This window comes from Syngnathus acus, chromosome 16, assembly GCF_901709675.1.
Source record: "Syngnathus acus chromosome 16, fSynAcu1.2, whole genome shotgun sequence".
Lineage (NCBI taxonomy): Eukaryota > Metazoa > Chordata > Actinopteri > Syngnathiformes > Syngnathidae > Syngnathus > Syngnathus acus.
The window spans coordinates 9584062-9604638 of NC_051101.1; the positions used below are offsets into that span (position 1 = coordinate 9584062).

At 42.1% G+C, this 20577-nt stretch overlaps 1 protein-coding gene across 2 annotated transcripts; it reads right to left on the reverse strand.

The window, feature by feature from the left end:
- Positions 1-1281: 1281 nt before the first annotated feature.
- On the reverse strand, positions 1282-18774 carry LOC119136044 (IgGFc-binding protein-like). 2 transcript variants are annotated; one of them, XM_037274133.1, is made up of 28 exons: positions 18653-18774; positions 18032-18575; positions 17412-17953; positions 16807-17344; positions 16455-16651; positions 16020-16161; positions 15168-15739; positions 14507-15071; positions 13648-14216; positions 13019-13565; positions 12742-12941; positions 12515-12650; positions 12113-12435; positions 11468-12047; positions 10807-11390; positions 10157-10708; positions 9816-10087; positions 9712-9747; positions 7088-7159; positions 6247-6525; positions 4373-4429; positions 3990-4013; positions 3865-3888; positions 3245-3319; positions 2157-2193; positions 2029-2066; positions 1914-1941; positions 1282-1372 (listed from the first exon to the last, which is right to left on the reverse strand). In XM_037274133.1, the coding sequence occupies exons 1-20, from the start codon at positions 18707-18709 to the stop codon at positions 6417-6419; spliced, it is 7137 nt and encodes a 2378-aa protein (XP_037130028.1). In that variant the 5' UTR covers positions 18710-18774; the 3' UTR covers positions 1282-1372; positions 1914-1941; positions 2029-2066; positions 2157-2193; positions 3245-3319; positions 3865-3888; positions 3990-4013; positions 4373-4429; positions 6247-6416. The 2 variants fall into 2 exon arrangements, with proteins under 2 accessions (XP_037130028.1, XP_037130029.1); XM_037274134.1 differs by lacking the exon at positions 7088-7159.
- Between the last annotated feature and the right edge of the window lie 1803 nt (positions 18775-20577).

Sequence of the window (20577 nt, forward strand, 5' to 3'; positions counted from 1 at the left end):
TAAATTTGGAAAGTAGCAACAGTGCACCAGTCCTCATTAAAAATGCATGGGAGATAAATTTTCTGAACCGCTCCAAGAAAATACAAGCTTTGGTATTTGGTGAAAAAAGTAGTCAAGGAGCAGTATAGGTGCCAACCTTTTGATTACAAACGATTATATTGTGTAAAATGGACTGACCTGTGGTGCTCATGATGTCAGCGTACAGATGCTGAAGAGTTCCTCGGAATCAATTGATGTGCAGGCTGCAGATGGGTGGAAACCTACTGAGCAGTGACAAGCATAGCCCACCTTCATGTAGGAGGCCCCCTAGTGGCGGTAATTAAGTATCGCGCCAACTTACTCTAAATCTCTGACTGGTGATTCCATTTATTTATTTTTCCGCCAGGGGCTGTAGTACAACACTTTCCAAATGGAAGTAAGGTTCTGCACCACTAATGTCTGTCTAATTTGTCAAAGCTGTCCAACTTGTGAGGACAAGAAACATAGTTGGGCCTCAAGCTGTTCAAATCGATGCACTAGTTTGCTCTTTAAGTCCATACTAGGAAGACAGTTTAGCATATAAGTCGAAGAACTACAAAAGAAATGTGTCTTATTAGACAAAGTCGCTCTACTAGTGTGTTGAATTGTCTTACGAAGAAGGACAGGAATAGTGTAATAAGACACGGGCCCTTAAAACGGATATCAAGGAAATTTAATGAATGGTCAAATGGCGATTGCGCAATACTACAAGGCATTATTGACCATACAATGTAGTTTGTGTGATAATCTTTCATGGAACTGTTGCTTTAAGTGAATTGTTGCTAAGTGTGCATTAGCATGAGTGTGGCGCAGCCTCTTCCTGTAATCTAATAAAGGCAATATGTCCAGCTTTTCCCCCCCTCCCAGATACACAAATTTGCAGGAAATCCCTGTTTATCAGCAATTGCCGCAGAGGTGGATGAAATGAGATGCAATTTTGCAGATAACCACTCTGTGGACGGCCACTTTGCACCACATAAATCATTCACGTTCACTGCTGGCGACGGTGCCAAATGCAACGTCAGCAGAAGAGTGCAGCAGTGGGGCTGCCTCTTGCCACTGCAACACATGGCACATCGTCGACAGTACCATGGCATGCATGAAATATAAATCACAGGAAGCTTTGAAAACCATATTTCACAATGCAGTGTTGCTCGCATCGATGTCAGTGTCACTAAATCGACACATTTTGATTGTACTGTTGCGTAACGCTAACAACTTAGTTTGCAAGAAAGAAAAAAAGGGAAAACAAGAACAAATTGATGGACGTTTTAAAATTAAAATCTTTATTAATGAAAAGATTGTCTTCAGACGATTAGAATATTTGCCGGCATCTGGTGGTAACACTTGGTAACTGCAAGGAGAGTAGGCAGACGCGGTTTGAAAAATTGGCTGCTTTAAATGCTTTTATTTTCTTCAATTCATTTTTCTTATTAAATAATTAAAAAATCAGTTATTATATTCTTAAAATGATGAAGTAGTTCTCTTTAAATATTTGGTTATATGATTCGTTGTAAATACTGTAAAGACATTACTTATTCATGTTACTTTAATGTATTATTTGATTTGTTCATTATAAATAATATAATTGGTGAAATCATTATATTTCATTTGTATTTTTTGTCATGTATTTATGATTTCTTTTACCAATTTGTGGCAAATAAACCGAGTTTACATAAAGGTTTATCAATTCTGTATTGATTCTGTTAAATAATTAGGCAACCAAAAGAGAATTAATTTAAAGTAAAAAACGTACTGTATTACAAAAAATTATTACATTACATTTAATTTTTTTTTTTTTTTGAATATAACCACAGCCCATCTGCCAAGTTTTTAAAATCAAATGTGAAACTTGAGCAAAGGTTTTTCCCCTTCCCTGGTTTAGAGATACTTACCTGCTAAGCTTTGTCTTTGGGGATCATGCTGTTTAAAAAAAATATATATACAGATTACTTTGTTAATGGAGAGAACACACTGGAATTAAAAAAAAAACAGCATAAATATATTTACCCCTTGGCACACTTGATTCCACATCAGGATTTCGTGACCTAAGCACAATTTATAAATAGTTAAAATAGTCTACAACAGGTAAAACAAACGACATGCCTGCGCACATGCCTTTGAGAATTTTTTCTTACCTTGACTTGTCACTCTTTTTACACACACATTTTCTACCTGTTTGGGAGGAAAACATAAACTGTATCTGTGACATATTCACATTTGGTTATTGTCACTTTTGTTAAAACTGTGTGATGATATATCTCATGATGGGAAATAATATTAATATAAGTTTTTTTTTTTTTTTTTAAAGGAGACCCAAGTTCAAGGCTGGATACTATGAAATCAGGCAGAAGTGAGGCAGCAGGAAAAAAAAAATATTCGGTTATAAACAGAAATGGGCTTCATTCCGAAAAGTAATTGGGCTGCCTTTATTTGCTCAAACCGACAGTCTTTTATGACTATTTTATTTCTCACGTTGCACAGTCTCTTCCTGTCAGTGGACAACATGTGAAACCAAGACTTCTTTCTTGTAGCTGCACGAGATTGAAAGGTTGATTTGGGAAATCCCAAAGCAGTCTTGTGACCTACATGTTGTCAGGGTAAAGCATGTTGAAAGATAGCGCTAATCCTTTATTCGTTTTTATCCATCCACTGGGAGGCGCCAGCGGTGTCTTTCACTGTCTCTCAGCGCTCTTGTTTTTTTATTTTTTATTTTAAGAGCCAAACAGTAAACTTGCAGAGCACTGCTCTCGTTTATGTTCTCTTTTTATGCACTGTCTTTATGATTTGTCAGTTTTTCTGGCAGTTTTTTTTACGATGTTTCTCTGATGTCGACTTCATCAGGAATAACTGAGAAAGAATTCTGCCCCCCTCGACCCAACTGCATAAAAACAAATGTGACTAAAAATCATTTACTACATGCTAATTGGTTTTCAGTTACTGCTTTCCACCCAACGTCAACTGGAACGCATCTAGGCCAAACTTGGGATTAAGAATGACTTTTCAAGGGTGACTAGATTTTGTTTTTCTCTATTTCAAATGAGTGCTGCCTGTTATCCAACAGATGCAGTGTCGAACCAAGAGAAGCAACGTTTCTTTTCTCATGGGTTGTTCTGGTGATTATATGTGCTGCCAGGTGTGAGGAAAGTTTGAGCGAAGAGATAAGGACCGACCAGTATGAGACATGGAGTGTGAGCGCTGATATGATGCCTTCGCAAATACTCACTGACGATGAGGGCAATGCCCAGCAGGAACAGCACGACGGCGAAAACCAGGCCACCGATCCTCAGAGATTCGTAGTCTGGAACGTTGAATAAAATTCCGATATTAAATTGCAAATATACAGATTGCTAGATTATGAGCACACGTGAAATTAAATGTCAGTCAAAGCTGTCAGTTGGGAAAATTCCTCCACTGCTGGGAGACCAACAGAAATGTGTATGAAACAAACTTTGAATATCAGCGAGAAATTCAACTAAAGGGCAAGAACCGAGGCCGACTGGGCTGAACCAATTTGATCGCGTGTAGTACGTCAGCGCATAAAGATGGATGATCTTTGACTACATGTGATAAAATGCCACAATTTAATGAATCTGACAACAACTTGGTTGTAGCTGCTACTTTAGTTAGGAACAAAGTTCAAATGGGCTGAGCAGTTAATTAATCTAATGTCAATCTCTAAACAAGATAATTACAGCAACTAGAAATTTATTTCCCAAGGGGAAAAAGGGGGACTAGTTGGGCTGCGCAAAACAAAAACAAAAATTGGGGGTTGACTTTGCCTTTAAGGAAATGCAAGTCTGAGTCTGAGCTGGCAGATGTTTTCTTTCAGTTTTGCTTACTTACCATATTCAAAAGGGCTGTCATAGTCTGAGTGAAGAAAACAGAGACAGGAAAGGAGTTGAGCAACACATACATTGAGCAGCACTTGACTTTTGCCTCGGCAATATTTGAACTCAAACGAAACGCACCTATTTCGCTGTCTGCAGCTGAAACTGTGAAGACAAAAAGTAAACAAACATCGTTAAAGAGTAGAAAGTATCAAATGCCTATCAAACTAGCTCTGTGTGATTAGGAATACTTTTGCCAGTGGGATACAATTTGATTGATTTGAAGGCTTCTTGACAGCTGCATTTTAAAATGCAAAATTAATCATTATAAACCCAGGAATTTTTTTTGTTTAAAGGGTTCTTTCTTGCTGCGGGGAAAAAATATGAACATGGAAATTTAGGTGACAAACTGATGCAAATCCTTTAAGAATCTTTTTTTGCTTTTCAAACAAGCAGCGCATGACAGGCAAGTTTGGCAAGTAAATGAGCATCAAATCGCCAAAATGTCATGTGAGCATACTCACCGAGAGCAGAAGTCAACCAGGAGATGAATGGCACGAACAGCAAAAGATCCATTGTAACTGATAAGGAGAAAGGGAAAAACAAGTTAATGAAGTTTATTTCACTTTATACACTGATATACTAGATATTATCAATTAAGTTCAACTATAATTGGAATTTTATCCGGGTGCCAACATCACGAGGTAAACCGAGTCTAAATCAACTGGTCTAAGCCAACCAACAAAATATTACAAAAAATGATATGGTGCTGAGCGAGCCGTTCTGTATTACGTAAAAGTGCTGCAAATTTTATTAACCACCCCTGCACTGACTTTACCCGCTTGATATGATAAACTTGGATAGTTGAATATCCAGGCCACTTTCAAGCTATGGCCAGTTATCAGACTACGGTACATTTTCTAAAACTGCAGAGACGCTATCATGAAGAAACACTCACAAATGTGACTCCCCTGCTATCACGTCAAAGCAAAGGGGTCGGAACAGCTACAAGCTGAATGTGTAGATTAGCGTTAGCAAATGGTGCTAGCTTCTGATAAGTGGCGCATAGTTGCTTGGTGAAGTTATTGACCTGGTTGTGCACGGTATTTGTGTGTAGCGATGTGTTCATGTCCCACTCATATGTAGAATGTCAAATGCTTGATACAATTATTTCAGTTTGTCTACATTTTTGAATGTATATGTGACTTGGTTCTAGTGAGTTTGGGAAACACTGCCTAAGAGCAATGCACTTTTGAGTTGTGCAGTCAACACCTCCTGACTGGGACTATGAGTGTTCTATTTAAGGCACCTCAAATCTTTTGCAATCCACGAACACCGGTGTTGAGTTGCACGGTATATTTGGCCAGGGGGTTCGACTGTTCTGTTTGTCGGCAGAAACCCACAGGCAGTTTCATCGACATCATTATCTAGCAGGGTATTGTTGTTTTAAAGCGCACACAAATACTTTTGTTTACCGCTCCACAGTGGGTGAACTTGAGTTAGAAGTGTATCTCCAGCTATGTGCAGAAGGTTGCAATTTTAAAGACAAATCCGAAGAAGACCCTCGGCGGGAAGCATGCCCCGACCACGAGAATCCCAAAATATGAAAAGACAACACACTGGATTTAGAAAAATGAACTCGTGCGAGTGTTGTCCAGTGCAAAAATGAAAGTTTCTGGAGGGAGAGTCAATAGGCTTTCCTTCCTGGCACAGGCCTGCCTCAACACTGCTGAGATTTTACGCATGACTGCAGTGGGGGTGGGAGCACGACCCTGGAGTAGGGAGAAATGAACACTTCATCCGTGGCAAAATGGGATTAACAACAAAAGCCTGCCAATCAAGTTTAATCAAACAAGCACAGGGTGAGTTATTCAAATCGGCAAGGAGCCAATAATTGAATGATGGAGAGGCATTTAATGGAAGACTAAGAGCAACGCTTACAAATAAATTACCTCGGGTTATAATAAAAGAGGATTAACAATGAGTGTTTTAATTGGGGAACGCGGCGGTGTCAACCATGAACCAAGATTCTGAGCTCACGTTCTCGCAAAACAACGCGATAGCCATCGATGACTTCATTCTTAAGAGTTTCAGTTTGAACGCAAAAGCATATAAATGAGGTCGCAAACTTAATTAAACATCTAGAATATTTGATGAATAATAACAAGCAAGCGCGTGGGGATAAGCACCCTTGTTTATTCATTTGCGAGAGTAAAGCGGATGGAGGTCATTAAATAGTCACATGCTGCCACAGGCATGGATGAATGTTGGGGGTTGGAACTTCAGGCGACAAAAAAAAGTCTCATTCAACTAAAAAAAATGACTTAAAGTGCAGTAAACGCTTGCGCTTTTACACTTAAATGCATCTTTCTGGACTTCTCATACAACGAGGACTTACCACGTTTTAAGCTGCAGATGTTCCCTCCACCCAACTTAGGTGTACTCCTTTCAAAAGTTTCCTTTTCACTTCCAAACAGAAGAGCTGGAATCCGTTGTGAAGTTCCGTAGAAAAAAATAAATAGAAAAATAGATTACATCTAATTTACGAGCAATTGGAGAAACCTCCCTTTAGGGTTTGACTGCGTGTCTTGTTTGGTCCACGGAGGAATGAAGGAGGTGGAGGGGGCGGGCGGATGGTGTGAAGTTACTCCCAGTCTGGACTGGAAATGCAAGTGAACTGTGAAGTAAAACCAAAGGACAATTTATTAGGGACACAAAGAACCATCCTCATCTGACTGAAACTAATTATAGTTGCAGCATTATAGCAATGTGTATTTTATTGCAGCATTCATCCATTTTCTTTAAGGCTCACCAGGTGGTTTGTTTTTCCTCATGTATGAAAGCACAAAGGGTCTTTTTATAGTCTGCTTACCACTACTTGACTTAATTTTGGTTGTGGGTGACCTTCAGTCTATTTACACTGCACAAAGGCAATCATCCGTGCTCACATTCACACCTATGGGCTATTTAAGTCTAACTATCCCAAGTATGCATGTTCGGAGTTCCCGAAAAAAATGCACGCAAGCATGTCAAAACTTGAGTTGAGATTGAAACCTAACTGAATCATGTTAAAGAAATACAGCAGGCCTATGTTTTGATACTTGATACATGTTATGGCTCATGAGTACAGCTAATATGTCCTTGAGCTAAAGTCATTCTGCAGATCTGCTGCACAGAAAAATCACATATTACACTTGGGAATGTGTTAGTGTTCCACCAAAATAAAAGCAAGATAATACCAATGGGTTGGGTCTGTTGCTGCCCAGCTTCGTTGCCAAGGTCCACTCCACACCAAACTGACACATTCTCTCCTGTGGGACGAGCAAATATAGAGCTGGCTGGACAAACCGTACAATATGACTCAGTATATAGTTGAGTCAGGATTATTGATTGGGGCCTAAATGATGTCGAGGCTAATGAAATAACCTTCGTGTGAATAGTTTGATGAGTGTGGAAAAGGATGGGAATGATTTCCCATGGCTTTCACAAGTCAACAGCACTTAAGCCAATGAAACATCTGCATGGGATTTTGAACTAGCATGATTGACAAGCCATTTACTCCTCAGGGGGATTTCATTTTTTTGTTGGGGTGTTCAGATGATCTATACAGTTTCAAAGGAACACTCGGGCTTTTCATCCTACAAACATTTTATTTGACAGCTCATATACCAGCCTCAACATGAGGTGCAATGAATTCCAATACACTGGATGCCTTTATTGAGATAACAGTTACCTTATTGAGCAACATAAACAATGGAGGCACTCCAAGACCCCATAAGGTTTTTTGTATTTAAAAGTGGAGGAAAGCACATAAGTTGATTACACTTCGCCCACGTTTCACAACCAAATGTGAGTGTCAGCAGTGTGAGGTTTGTGCTAAAGACAATGCAATCTCCTTCTCCACTAGATGGAGATGTTAGACAAGAAAGGGCTGCTTAATTAAGGGTCAATAAAAAGAAACCTATCACTTGACAGCCATGACTTGAAACTTTAGAAAAGTGAAAAGAATGATCAGAACAAACTTGATACTAAATAGCAACAAAAATATTTCTATATATTTCCTTATTCGGTTCACCGATTTAAGTTTTCATGTGGTCCTGCTGTGTAAAAACAGTATTTTCTTGCCATTTTGTGTCCAGTTTGGGGGGAAAGACACCCATTATTAAAAAAAAAAAAAGTAATTCTCTATTGTATGGACCCAGGGCAAAAATAATTTCGGGTGAGGACTTGAATGAAAATTGCACCTCAATGAGTGTTAAATGTCCTTGGATGACAAGCAGTGATTGGATTGCAAGCTTGGTCGCTTTTGATGGCCATGCCTTGTCAGCCTCACCTGCTTTTTAATCAGTAATTACCATAGGGGATTCTCTGCTATTTCTTAATTAAATTGGACCAAATGCAATTAAAAATCACACACCCTATTCCTTTAAAAGGGCTCTGTGGAGTCCTTGTTTAGTTGTCGCTGTTAAGAGCTTAAGCGGCTGACTGGTCATAGCACTGTCCCATTGCTTCCTGATCTGCACTTGATTATGGGAGAGGTCAAATTAAGTTTGCATAATAAAAGCCGAGTTCATGGAGTAAAAGACGGTAAGATTTTAACTGTAGTCCTGGTTAGTGTTGCCTCAGATCAGTGGCAATGATATTTCAGAAATTTCTGTTGATAAATTTTGCTCGAGATGATCTTATTTATTTTAAGGATCCTCAAAAGTTGATTATAGCTGCTCAACCATCAGCAATGAACAACTATGGGTTCTCAACTTCTCAGCTTTGCAAGGTACTAGAAACAGTCTTGGTATTATATGACGTATGTCAGGAAAGTTCCAGGACTGTCACAAACGATGTCTTTCAAATCCAGCGGCGCCAGCTAAGCTAACCCATTAACTGTAGCTTCTCACTATGCAATATGTTGAAAAGGTGCTTTCTATCATTGTAATCTATGTACATGGTTGTAATCCTCAATACGCTCGCCTCCTTGCAAAGCTCACAGTAAGACTTGTTGAATAGTTGCTTGTGCAGGAACAGAACTCATCATGCACACAAACATCCAATTCAGTGTTAGGGCAGTAGAGGAAAAAAATAAAATAAATAAGAGGCCAATGCCGTTACACACACAACCACAATAGGAATCAAAATGGTAATCAGGAAACACTTTCACATCATTCAGTGGCAGTCGCATCATTCAGAACCAATAAACGGGTAAAAATAAGACTTGCACCCTGTGTGGAGGACAGCCACGTGATGGAAAATATTTGTAAGGCCTATTGTGCGCAGCCAATTTCAGTTGACATTGGGCCAACTTGGACGTACAATACATGGAGACTGACTTGATAAAGGCTACAAATAGAACAATTGCGGATGTGGAAGACAGGAGACTAGCTGCTTAAAAGCCCAATGGTTATTATGTAAACGCAATGACATCTTTATCGCTACTTGCAGTCCAAATAGCAAACACGCAATTTACTGTGGCAGACATTGAACAGGCAACTCTGTCACTGGGATCTGATTTGCCTGCATTAACATCTGCAATGCAAAGGCCCAACACTGTTATCAGTGTAGGAATGTCAAAATTATGTAACATATTTGCCCATCACCCTGACATTGCTCCCTAGCTTGCATTTTGTGGTAAGAAATGGTAACCCCTAACCTCAACAGGACTTGAGTTTTTCTAGATGAAAGTTATTTTAAGTTGGAAGCAAAATTTATTTTCAGTAAGTTTCTTTTTAGTAATGTTAGATTTGAAAAAGGGTAAATGCATATACAACCCTTTAAATTATAAAAAAAAAAAAAAAAAGCCGTATTGATCGATCAAAAACAACGACAGTGGCAATAACTTTTTAAAAAATATATTTTTAATGTACATCACCAATTGAGATCAACGCTGCCAATTCTGAGTTCACGGCTGTGGAGTAAAACAAACAGTTAAAATGATGAAAAAACCACTGCCTGTACAAAACAAAGTTTACCTACCAGCCTTGAAAATCTGGGAGAGCCCAAGGCTTGACCAGTGTATCAGAGTAGGGGTCATTTATATTTCCACAGATTCCACATAAGTTTCCAGTGTACCAAGGACTTGCCTTGATCGTGGCAGAAGTGATGCCGATCTTCATTTCCAACGCTGTTTCCAGTCCTTCGTCCTTGTTTAGAACCACCACCAACTCGGACTTGTCGTTGGGCACGCCAAATGACAAGGACACCCCTATAGGCAAAGTGTAAGGCAAAGCCACAAGATGTCCATTCACCTGCAATGTGGACAGTGGACTGATTAGAACCAAAATAACAGTAGACAAACATTTTTCATGCAATGTTACCTCCACAATGCCATCCTGGATGACAACTGAGAATCCCACAAGGAGGACATGGAACACCGTGACAAGTCTGGTGCCGCTCCCGTAGCAGTGTCCATAGTAAGAAATGAAGCTGAACCGATTTTCATTGGTCTGGTCGCAAAGGGCCATTAGTTTGTAAGGCGTTTGCGGAGCCAAGCTCAGCTTCTGCCCGTTGAAAGTGAAGACCTGCAGACTGCCTTTGAGTTGACAGACATGAGTTGGTCTGGAAGTGCAGCTTGACCTGCAAGCCATCGCTCCTCCCAACCTCCAGCTGTGAACAAACTTCAGTGTATCTTTAGCTCCCTCTTCATCTGGCATCATTTGGTCATCATAAGGATCAGAGTTGGCATTCCCGCAGAGACCGCCGACGTACGAGTCGTAACTGCTCGGGAGGACAACTACCATGGTGCCACTTTTATAGACAATCACCTGCAATCCCATATCAACATGAACAACTAGAGATGAAGGTGTTGGATAGGCAGTGAAACGGCCTGAATGGTGAGAGTATGGTAGAACCTTATATAGTCCATCGACCTGAGAATTGAAAATTGAAAGATTGTAATTTCACGAGTAAAATTCAAAACTCTAAGGAACTGCATCTAAAATAATAATAATAATAATAGGGTACTCACAAGAACTTCATTGGGGTCTTTGCCAACTACTACCTCCAAATTGTAGATGGTCAGTGTTAGAGTTTGGCTATGAAACAATCTGTTGTGGCAACTTGAGTCGGAGATAGTGATTCTGAATGGTTCCAATCCATTTACATTGGTGTTTGTTTGAACTAAAATATATGCACAGTTGTCCCTAAAGTCATAATGATGTCCATCAAAGGATGTAAAGTGCAGCCCATTGACAATACTACAGTTCAGCGATTTGTCAGCTTGACACATTCTTTTGTTGGGGAGTCTCTTGCAGAACGTTCCTTTAGGGCATTGAGATGGTTTGCACTTAATACCTCCTGGTTTACAGATGCAAAGTTGGCCGCAGTCATCTGGGATCCAGAAAGTCGAGTCGAGGCGGTGGTATTTGCCTGTGGGGTCTGTGCAACCACACTGCTTCGGTGGGACGCAACCCTCTGGACTACTGATGAAACCAGGGTTGCAGAAGCAGCCTTGAACACAAACTGCAATGCAGAGTCTCTCTTTCAAGTGACAAGTTGAAGGACAGGCGGAGCCACAAGTCTTATAATGGCTGTTTGGCGGACAGCTAACATCTGAAAAATAATTTGTACAGTATTCATTTCACAGTCCGAACATTTCACAACACATGAACCTTGATGAAAATACTTACAGACTGTCGGTTCTGGGGGCACGTAGTCCTCAAACTCTTTACAAATGACAGAATAGGATGTTGCGGCCTGTTCGAGAGAAGCTGGAGACCTTCCTTGCGAGAGGTCAGCCACACAACTTTGATAAAAGGAGTCCGGGTTAACACGACTGTGACAACGTGCAAAGGGTCCAGTTGGATCAATAAGATCGTCACAGTGACTTTTCTGGGCGAAAGAGACTCCTTTCGGCATATCTTCCAGTAACGTATTGTTATCCAATGGCTTCTTTTCACAACCAGTGCAACAGTTATGTTCACCATCAAAAACACGGTAAGCTTTAGCCAACTCCGCACTGGTGTTAGCGGGAGGGGATCCGTCGAAATATAAAGCAAAGTCGTCTTGAGGATGGCTATTAAAATTGCCACACAGCCCATAGACAATCTCCTTATAGTTGGGCTCCAGCATTAGAAGAATTGTGTTATTCCAGTCAAACACTACCTGCAGCCCAAAGTCAGTCTTCAGTAGTGTTTTGCCTTCTTTGTTTGAAACCTCAATCTTACCCCGAAGCAGAGTAACCGGGATATAATTTACTTGACCGTTTACCTGAAATTCAAGCAGATATTAGTCATGGAACTAAGGAAACACTTGTTAAATATTAAGAAACTTACATGTACACTGTCTTTGTCAGCAAACCTGACGACAAACCCATACGCTTGTACGGTCAGCTCTTGCGTGGAGGACACTTCTTTGCAGTCACTCTTCTTTGAGACCATGAAAGGTGTTGCTCCACCTGCTGACCCTTTGCTGCCTGAAAGCAGATAGGTGCAGGTACCCTGGACGTCGTAGTTGAATTCATCGAAGGTGTGGTAGTGCTGGCTTCCCCAGTTCCAACAGAGACCCGGAAGTCTCTGGCAAACTGCTTCACCGTTGCTCAGGTAGCACCGCTCAGTTGAGTTGTCACACTTGGCCTCACAGGGATCTTTGTCTTGTTCTGATCAAACAGTTTTGAAACTGAAAATTATGTGCCAAACAAAACCGCTGTGATAATACAATTCATGGAGCTAGCTCACCATCTTTATGGCAGCCAGCCATTCCATCCAAAACCATACAACTGTGCAGTGGCGGACACTTATGTTCTTCACAAATAAGTGGAGGCCCACAGGTGCAGTTCAGAGTGCAGTTTTGTAGAAGTCTGCTTTCAGAGGCCTGTAATTAAAAATTAAGAGTTGGCTATTTAGAAAACATGCTTCCTCTGCTATGTATTGAAATGTACTATATTTAGTATATTAATTAAAACCTTCAGTCTTCTCTCTTCATGCATGCAGCCACACTCCTCCGCTGGGACGCACGCTTGGCCGTTATAAAGGTGATGCGCATCACATTCGCATCCTTCCTCGCAGTGTTTGGGACACTGCAAAGCAACGCCGATCTCAGGACAGAGGGCGGAGCAACTGTTGGCACACGGACTGAAATGGCTGAACTGCGGGCATTTCTGCTCTATAAGGGATATAAATGAAAACAGTATTAAAAATATCATTGAAGGAAAGGGGGGGGAAACAAACAGTTTGGCTTACCACAACCTGTGATGTTCCTCCAAGGGTCAACATTGACGCCGGCTACTTTGCATGCCGCATCATACACTTCAAATGCCTCACATAAAGTTTGCTTTTGTCCCTCTGCAAGACAGAGGTTAGTCAGGCACATGTTGTAATATTTCTGAGGGCATGTTGAGTTGTGACAAGAGGAGAATAGTCCCTTTGGCTGGATAAGAAGGCCGCAATACAGGTCAGAAGTATACTCTGGCACAGGGGATCGACAACGTTGGCAGGTGCTGTCGCATGTTTCGTTGCAGCCTGACATCTGCCATGATTGCTGAAAGATGGCCGGATCTGAGACAGCAGTGCCATTGGGTAGCTGCATGTCATCTGAGGGATCGTCGTTGTAGTTCCCACAGAGGCCACATGTCTGGTTATAAGTATTTGCTAGCTTGACCTCAACGTAGTTGCGAAGGTCAGAAATAATCTCCACCAGATGTGCAGCCTTGATAGTCCTCCATTGATTTTTTTGATCCACAATTACATTGTTCCCTGAGAATGGGAGGTTCATTTGAACTTCATTCACCTAGGGGAAAAAAAAAAAAAAAAAAGCAAATCAAATTACAGATAGAGACTATGAAACTGTTTTCATGACAGCCATTACTCACTTGAATTTTTTCAGGTTGAGCGCTTGACATCTTCAAGGTCATATGATTGACTTGTAGGTAAATCTGTTTGACTTCACCGTGGTTACCATACACAGCAATCAAAAGTGGCTCCACAGTCAGGTTCTTGCACGTTTGAACCAGAGTGTAGTTGCATGAGGCGTTAAATTCAAAGACGTGTCGATCAAATGTACTCAACCGAGATCCGTTAATATGGCAGTCGGCCATTCTAGCTTTGGGGTGGCAACTTTCAATATCGCTGATAAGCGTACATTCTTCATCCTGACTACATGACACATTAACACAAGTCCAGTTTCCACCAGGATGACAAACACACCGTTGCTCACATGTGGACTTCTCCTGTCCCGGTAAGACGTATTCTCCATTTCTGTCCCAACAGCCACAGTTGGCTGGATGGACACAGTTCCTTCCACTGTGGGCTAAACCTGGCCCACAGAGACAGTCCTCCCCAATGTTTGGCGGGATCTCAATTGTCATATTGAGCCCGCCGAGGCAAATGTCAACAGGTGAGTGACTCGCGTTGTAGCTGGTATTGGACGGACATGAATTATCTGCAGAGAGACAATACGGGCAAAAGTCAAGAGAAGGTCACGGTGACTAATGAAGCACGAGTACCATCTAGCGGCCGGGTGCGAGGATGTGGCTTTTTCCTAATCAATTTGCACGGCAGTTTAAAAATGAGCTTTTGATTGATGTGCAAAACAGAGCTATTAGATGTAATGGATTATGCTGATGAATTTGACAAAGTTTAATTTTCATGCAGGGATAATTTGACGACTAACACCAAAACCACATTTGGTGGTGGCAACACAGAGAGATGCTGAGCGGGTTTAATACTCACAGCAAAAGTCAGCGCTCCTCCAGGCATCAACTACAGCCTTGCGATGGAGGCAGGCATCAGCATACTCTGCCAAGGAACGGCACAGGGCAGGCTGCACATCTCCATAAAGACACAGGTCACTGACGCAGCTCTTGTAAAAGCCGGAAGGGTCCACTTTGCTATGACAGTGTCTGAACGGTCCATTAACTTCCAGAATCTTCCCGCAAGCCGCTGGGTCAGAGAAGCGGTCCAAAGCTTCAGATGAACAATTTGGACAACTTCCACCTAGACAACCTTCCACACACCACTGGTTCTGTCCGCTTCTCCAAGCATTTCCAAATTGTTCTGGAGTGAGATGCTCTTGTGTGCCATTCGCTGTGAGGTCATCAGCAGGATCCAAATTGAAGTTACCACACAGGCCGCAAGTAGCATTAGCATATTTACTGGAGAGATGAATGATTATGACCCCTTCTTTGCTCATACTTAACAAGAAAAATGTCGACGAGACATAAGTACGCAGCCCTAAAGAAAATACCATTGTAGTTCCGTTGGCATGAAACGGAATCTTCCTCTTTGTGCCATCAACCTGTAGGTGCCAAAAATTGTTCAAGTCAGCATTTCATTAATCCCCAAGAAATATTTGCTTGAATGTAACTGGAGGAAAAGCATACTTAAGTCTTACCTCGATGCTTTCTTGATTGCTGCTGTCCAGTTGTAGTTGTTGGTTATTTATGCTAACCCAGACGATTTGTGCTGACTGATTAAATGCATCAGTCTGCACATCAACTTTGACGACATCAAGGCATTGCCATTGTCCACAGATGCCCAGTAACTGATACCGGCAGGTGCCAAGGAAATCATATTCGCGCTTGTCGAAGGTGAGCACACGATGACCACTGTAGCGGCACTTGGTATAATTACGCCGCACACAGCTTCTGACTCCATTTTCAAGAGCACAACACTCATCATCATGACAATTAGCATCATGGCACTGGATCTGGTCGTTGCAGATGCACTGTCGGGTACACGCCTCATCAGCCCAAAAGGTTTCGTTGTGGCGGTAATGGCGTCCGTTGTATGTACAGCCACACTGGGATGGGGTCACACAGGTGCCACCATGAAGAAGAAACCCAGGGTCACACTGGCATCCTTCCACACATGCTGCAGTGCAGATGGAATTGAAGCGGGCCTCGCAGGTAGCAGGGCAGGCTGTCCCACAGGCTTCGTAATGGCTATTTACTGGGCAGAGGAAGGCTGAGAGAAGAGGGGACGGGGATTGCACACATTTCATATGCCTTAAGGTTAACGTATTGTCTTGACATCAATTTAGAGCCAGTCTGATGCTTTTGCCGCAAGGCAGCTCGGTCATAATTTGTATAAAGTGAACTAGTTCAACAGGAAGATAACATCGGCGTGAATTAAATAATGTGGGATGCAGTACAACAAGTGTAGTGGAGCAGAGAAAAAGATTTCACAGTGCAAAAAGGGCCACATGGAGAAATGCCAAGTATAAAGATGAGGAGGGCAGGCTTACTTTTTTTCTCTGCACAGTGCCAAGTTTCATTAAGTACGCAGTTCTGCCCCTTGGGGCATGAGGCTGCTCTACAACACAGTGTGGAAGTGGAGCAACAGTTGCACCGCTTGGAACACTTCACATTCCACAAAATGTCCCCAATCTAAAAGGGCAATAGACAAATTACTTTTGTGGAAGGAAAAAAAAAAAAAAAAAGGTGCGTGGCAATACTTTTGTTTAAAGTCCAATGAACACACAACTTGACATGATTAGCATTTTAGCACGTCAGACCCAGCTAATGAATAATAAAAGAAAATAAAAAAACTTAAGTTAGACCAACAAGTTTAAAACTTTTTCTCCAGATAAAATGGGGCAACATTTTTAGTTCTGTTTATATTTAGATGCAATAACTGACTAAAAATGGCCAGCCTGAATGAAAAAAATCTGATGACTTGCCTCATAGTAATGCCCAAGGTAGAGACAGCCACATTGGTCAGGTTTGACACAGCCACTCCCACTCTGCACATATCCAGAGTCACACTGACACCCCTCATTGCAGGGCCATGGACAGGGGACATCAGATAACATAGCGCAGGACTCTGAACATGCACCAACACATAGGTTGTAGTGGGAATGCTCAGGGCACCAAAGTGCTGCGGGAGAGAAAAAGAGAGAGTTGGGAAGATGTGCTTTATATATGGGTAGGGCATTACAGGTCATCTTATGTAACTTCTTAAAAGCATCAATTAGTGATAATTAAGCTGCGAGCATTTACAGACTTCACAAAAGGAAACGTGAAAAAGCTTACCGCACTTATCCCCCCTCCATGGTTTGACCTTCACTCCTGCTTCCTGGCAGACAAATGCATATTGCCTCAAACTGTCACAAAACAATTCCTTAATTTTTGACCCACACAAATCTTTCACGCAGTTCTGAAAAAATGGCATTGGGTCCATAGTGGAATGGCAAAGCCCAAATGGGCCTTTAGGAGCAAGCAACATGCCACAGAGGCCATCTGATTCAAATTCTTTCATGGAGTCGCATAAGAAACAGTCATGACAGTCAGTGGGGCAGTTTGTTCCGGTGGGAGAAAAGCACCAGGGAGACGTACGAGTGGAATCATCCGACATCAGACTTCGTTGGTGGTCTGTAGCAACAGTCGCGGTATTTTGACATAACCCACAAAGTCTTTTGTGCGTGGCTGGAATCGTCAGTTGTATTAAATTAGGTCCACCGAAGGAGACTACGGCGCCAGTGTCTTTAGCGATGATACGGGTTAGCCGTCCGGAAAGCAACACTGCCACACCATTCATATAAATGGGTAGGGCCTTCACGACACCATTTATCTACAAGCAAAACAGCACATTCAATTAATATGGGGAAACAAAATTGAGAAAATTTGAAGCCATTTACCTCAACTTTTCCAAAAAGCTCCTTGGACAGCGTTACGTCCATGTCATGGATTTTAAGGTGCAGCTTGTCTTTCAGGATGGCAGCAGAAAGCCCAGGTTCATCACAGATCTGGAATAAAGGCTTACGCAAATCTGCCACGTTCAAATCAAAATGACCTCCATGAAAGGTCTGCAAGTGTTTGCCACCCAGGAGGGTGCATTTCAAATAAATGCCATAGCATGCACGGCGACCATGTTTGATGACACACTCCGTTCCAGTTGGACACGTGCTACTTTTACATTGCACGACGTTGTGGCCCACACACGCACAGGACCGAAGGCAGTTCTCATCAGGGTGGAATTTTTCATGGAGTTCATAGTAAATACCGTTATAACTGCAGCCGCATTCAGAATTAGTTACACATTCCCCACCACTGTGGAAAAAGCCAGACTTGCAAAAACAACCTTCCTTGCATCTTTCTGAAAGAGGACTTGGGTTATGGGCACAGGCAAACATGTGAGTAGAACAGAGGCGGTATTCACTCTTGGACGGGCATGTGGCAGCTGAGGAAGAGAAGGACAGTAAATTATTCCAACCAACTTTAAACAGAACACCTACAGGCAAGATTCTACTTGACTTACAACAAAATTTTGAATCTCGCCATTCGTCCACACTGGCGCCCATTTCTTGACATACTGCTACGTAGCCGGACAGAATCTGGCACAGGGTCGTTTGGTTACCACTGCAGAGGTCATTAACACAGTCCTCATAGAAATCTTGAGGATCCACGGTTTTGTGGCAGCTCTGGAATGCGCCCTCAGGATCCAGTAACCTTCCACAGAAATTCTCTCCCTGATAAGTATCCTGCTCTTGTGGAGTGCAGCTAGATGTGCTCATGGGCAAATCCCAACATTCTTGACCACCGCTAGTTTGCCAATATCGAACAGCTTGACTAATATCAGAATCATGTGCTACTGGGTCATCCTGTGGTTTATAATTAAAGTTCCCGCAAAGTCCACAAAGTTGACCGGCAAAGACCTCGGGCATTGTGACTGTCAAAATGACTGGGCTGTATGTCACAACAAGACCAAAGTCGGTTTCTAAGCAAACCGACTGTCCTTTTAGATAGAGCATTATTTTGCCTTGGTTCAAAATGGAAGGAAGCTTCAGCAGCAGACCGTTTACCTAAAAGAAAATGATTACCAATAAATATTGAAAAAACAAACAAAACAAAAAACTTAGAAGCAGCATATCCTACTCACCATAACCTTGCTGTGCCATTCATCTGACATCTCAATGGAATAACCAGCAACAGACATCTCAACAGGTCGAAAAGAAACATTAGCTCCCGTCTTGACGAGTTTTTGAACCTTGACACTGAAGTCTTGCAGGTAGCCTCGTGTGGGACAGTGTGATGTGAGCAGATAACTACAGTTTCCATGAACTTCAAACTTCTTGCTGTCAAATGTGGTGACGTGATCGCCTTTGGCTACACAAAGGCCACGTCCCTCAGCGTGGCAGCCGAGGACTCCATTTAAAACCTTGCAGACTTCTCCAGCCTGGCAGTGAGACGGCGTGCACCTAACAGTCTTGGACTGAGGCTGGCAGACACATTTCTCTTGACACTGCTGGTCCATCCAAAAGGTCTTTGAGGGGAGATAATAGGAGCCGTTTTGAACACAACCGCACTCACTGGGCGAGACACACTTGCCGTTACTTAGCAGATATCCCCTGTTGCACTGGCACAATTCCAAACAAGGGAGGGAGCAGTTGTGGCTGGGATCTGGGTTCCCACATGTTGCAGGGCAGGCTGACCCACACGCCTCATAATGGCTGTTTATAGGGCAAGTTGGATCTGTTTGGGAAAGAAAAAAAAAGATTAAACATTTACTCCTAATTAAACAAGGTAAATATGAAGCTGTTTGGAACTTACAACACTTTGTGATTGCTCTCCAGTTTTGGATGCTGCCCCCGAGCCTCTGGCAGATGTTGGCATAAGCCGCAAACACTTTACACAGCGACCTGGCAGCTCCACTGAGGCACAGGATGTTGTCACAACTATGAACAAAGGGTTCGGGATCAATATACAAGTGACAGCCACTAAAAGGTCCATCCTTCCTCTTCAGCAAAGTGCAATTATTCTCGTGGGAGTTGCCATTTACGCCCGGAGAGGATTGCGTGCGACTGCACGCTTGACATGGACCATCTCCACATTCTTGAATACATGCAGCTGCGTTGCCATCCAACACCCAGGGGAGGGTGAAATCCATAGTTTTGGACATATTAGTACTATCGGGAATGATTGTGTCATCTGAAGTGCTGTCATTGGCATTTCCACAAAGACCACACAGAAATCCATGCAGCTCTGGGCCAGCTTCAATCTGAATATTATGAACCCAGTCATACAGCAGAGTCATGCCAAAGGAAGTTTCCAGAAGAACACCAGGGCCATTTGGATACATTCTTAGGATCCCGTTATTCAAGATGACTGGCAGGTTCTTGCTATGTCCATTAACCTATAAATTTAAAAAGTAAAAGAGTGAGTTCACATATTCAGGAAGGTCATTTTTTCTTTGAGAAAATAGTGTTCTATCTTACCCTGATTTGATTCCACTCTCCTTTAACCATGGAAATATTAAAACCAAGGATTTTGATCTCCAAGCTTTGAATGCTGGAGACAGTGGCCCTATTCAAATATGCTCTGGCGATATTAACCTGTAGTGGAGTGGAAGCATTTATGCCTGGACAAGTGGTCTGCACTAAGGTATAATTACAATTTCCCAGGAGAACAAAATGTTTTCCATCAAAGGTGCGATAATAAGAATCACCCCATGCAGAGCATACTTTCGTCTTCAAGGAACATAAATGATGTCCATTTCTAAAGGAGCACTGCTCTTTGTGACCACAGTGCAAGTCATTACAGGAAGATATTTCTAACAGGAGGAGGAAAAAAAAATAGGTTAGCACATACAATAAAAATATATGATACAGTAGGCTACTCACTTTTTTCACACAGCGATGGACGGAGCTTTTTGTTCAAAGTGCTCAAATGGTGACCCACATCGGCATAAGTAACATTTTCGGCATCAACCAATGGCCCATTTTGGCAAATCTCTTCCACAGACAATAGCGCTGTTAGAGTTGAAGCCCGCTGCTCAAGGTCATGTCTGTAATAAATTAGCTGAAG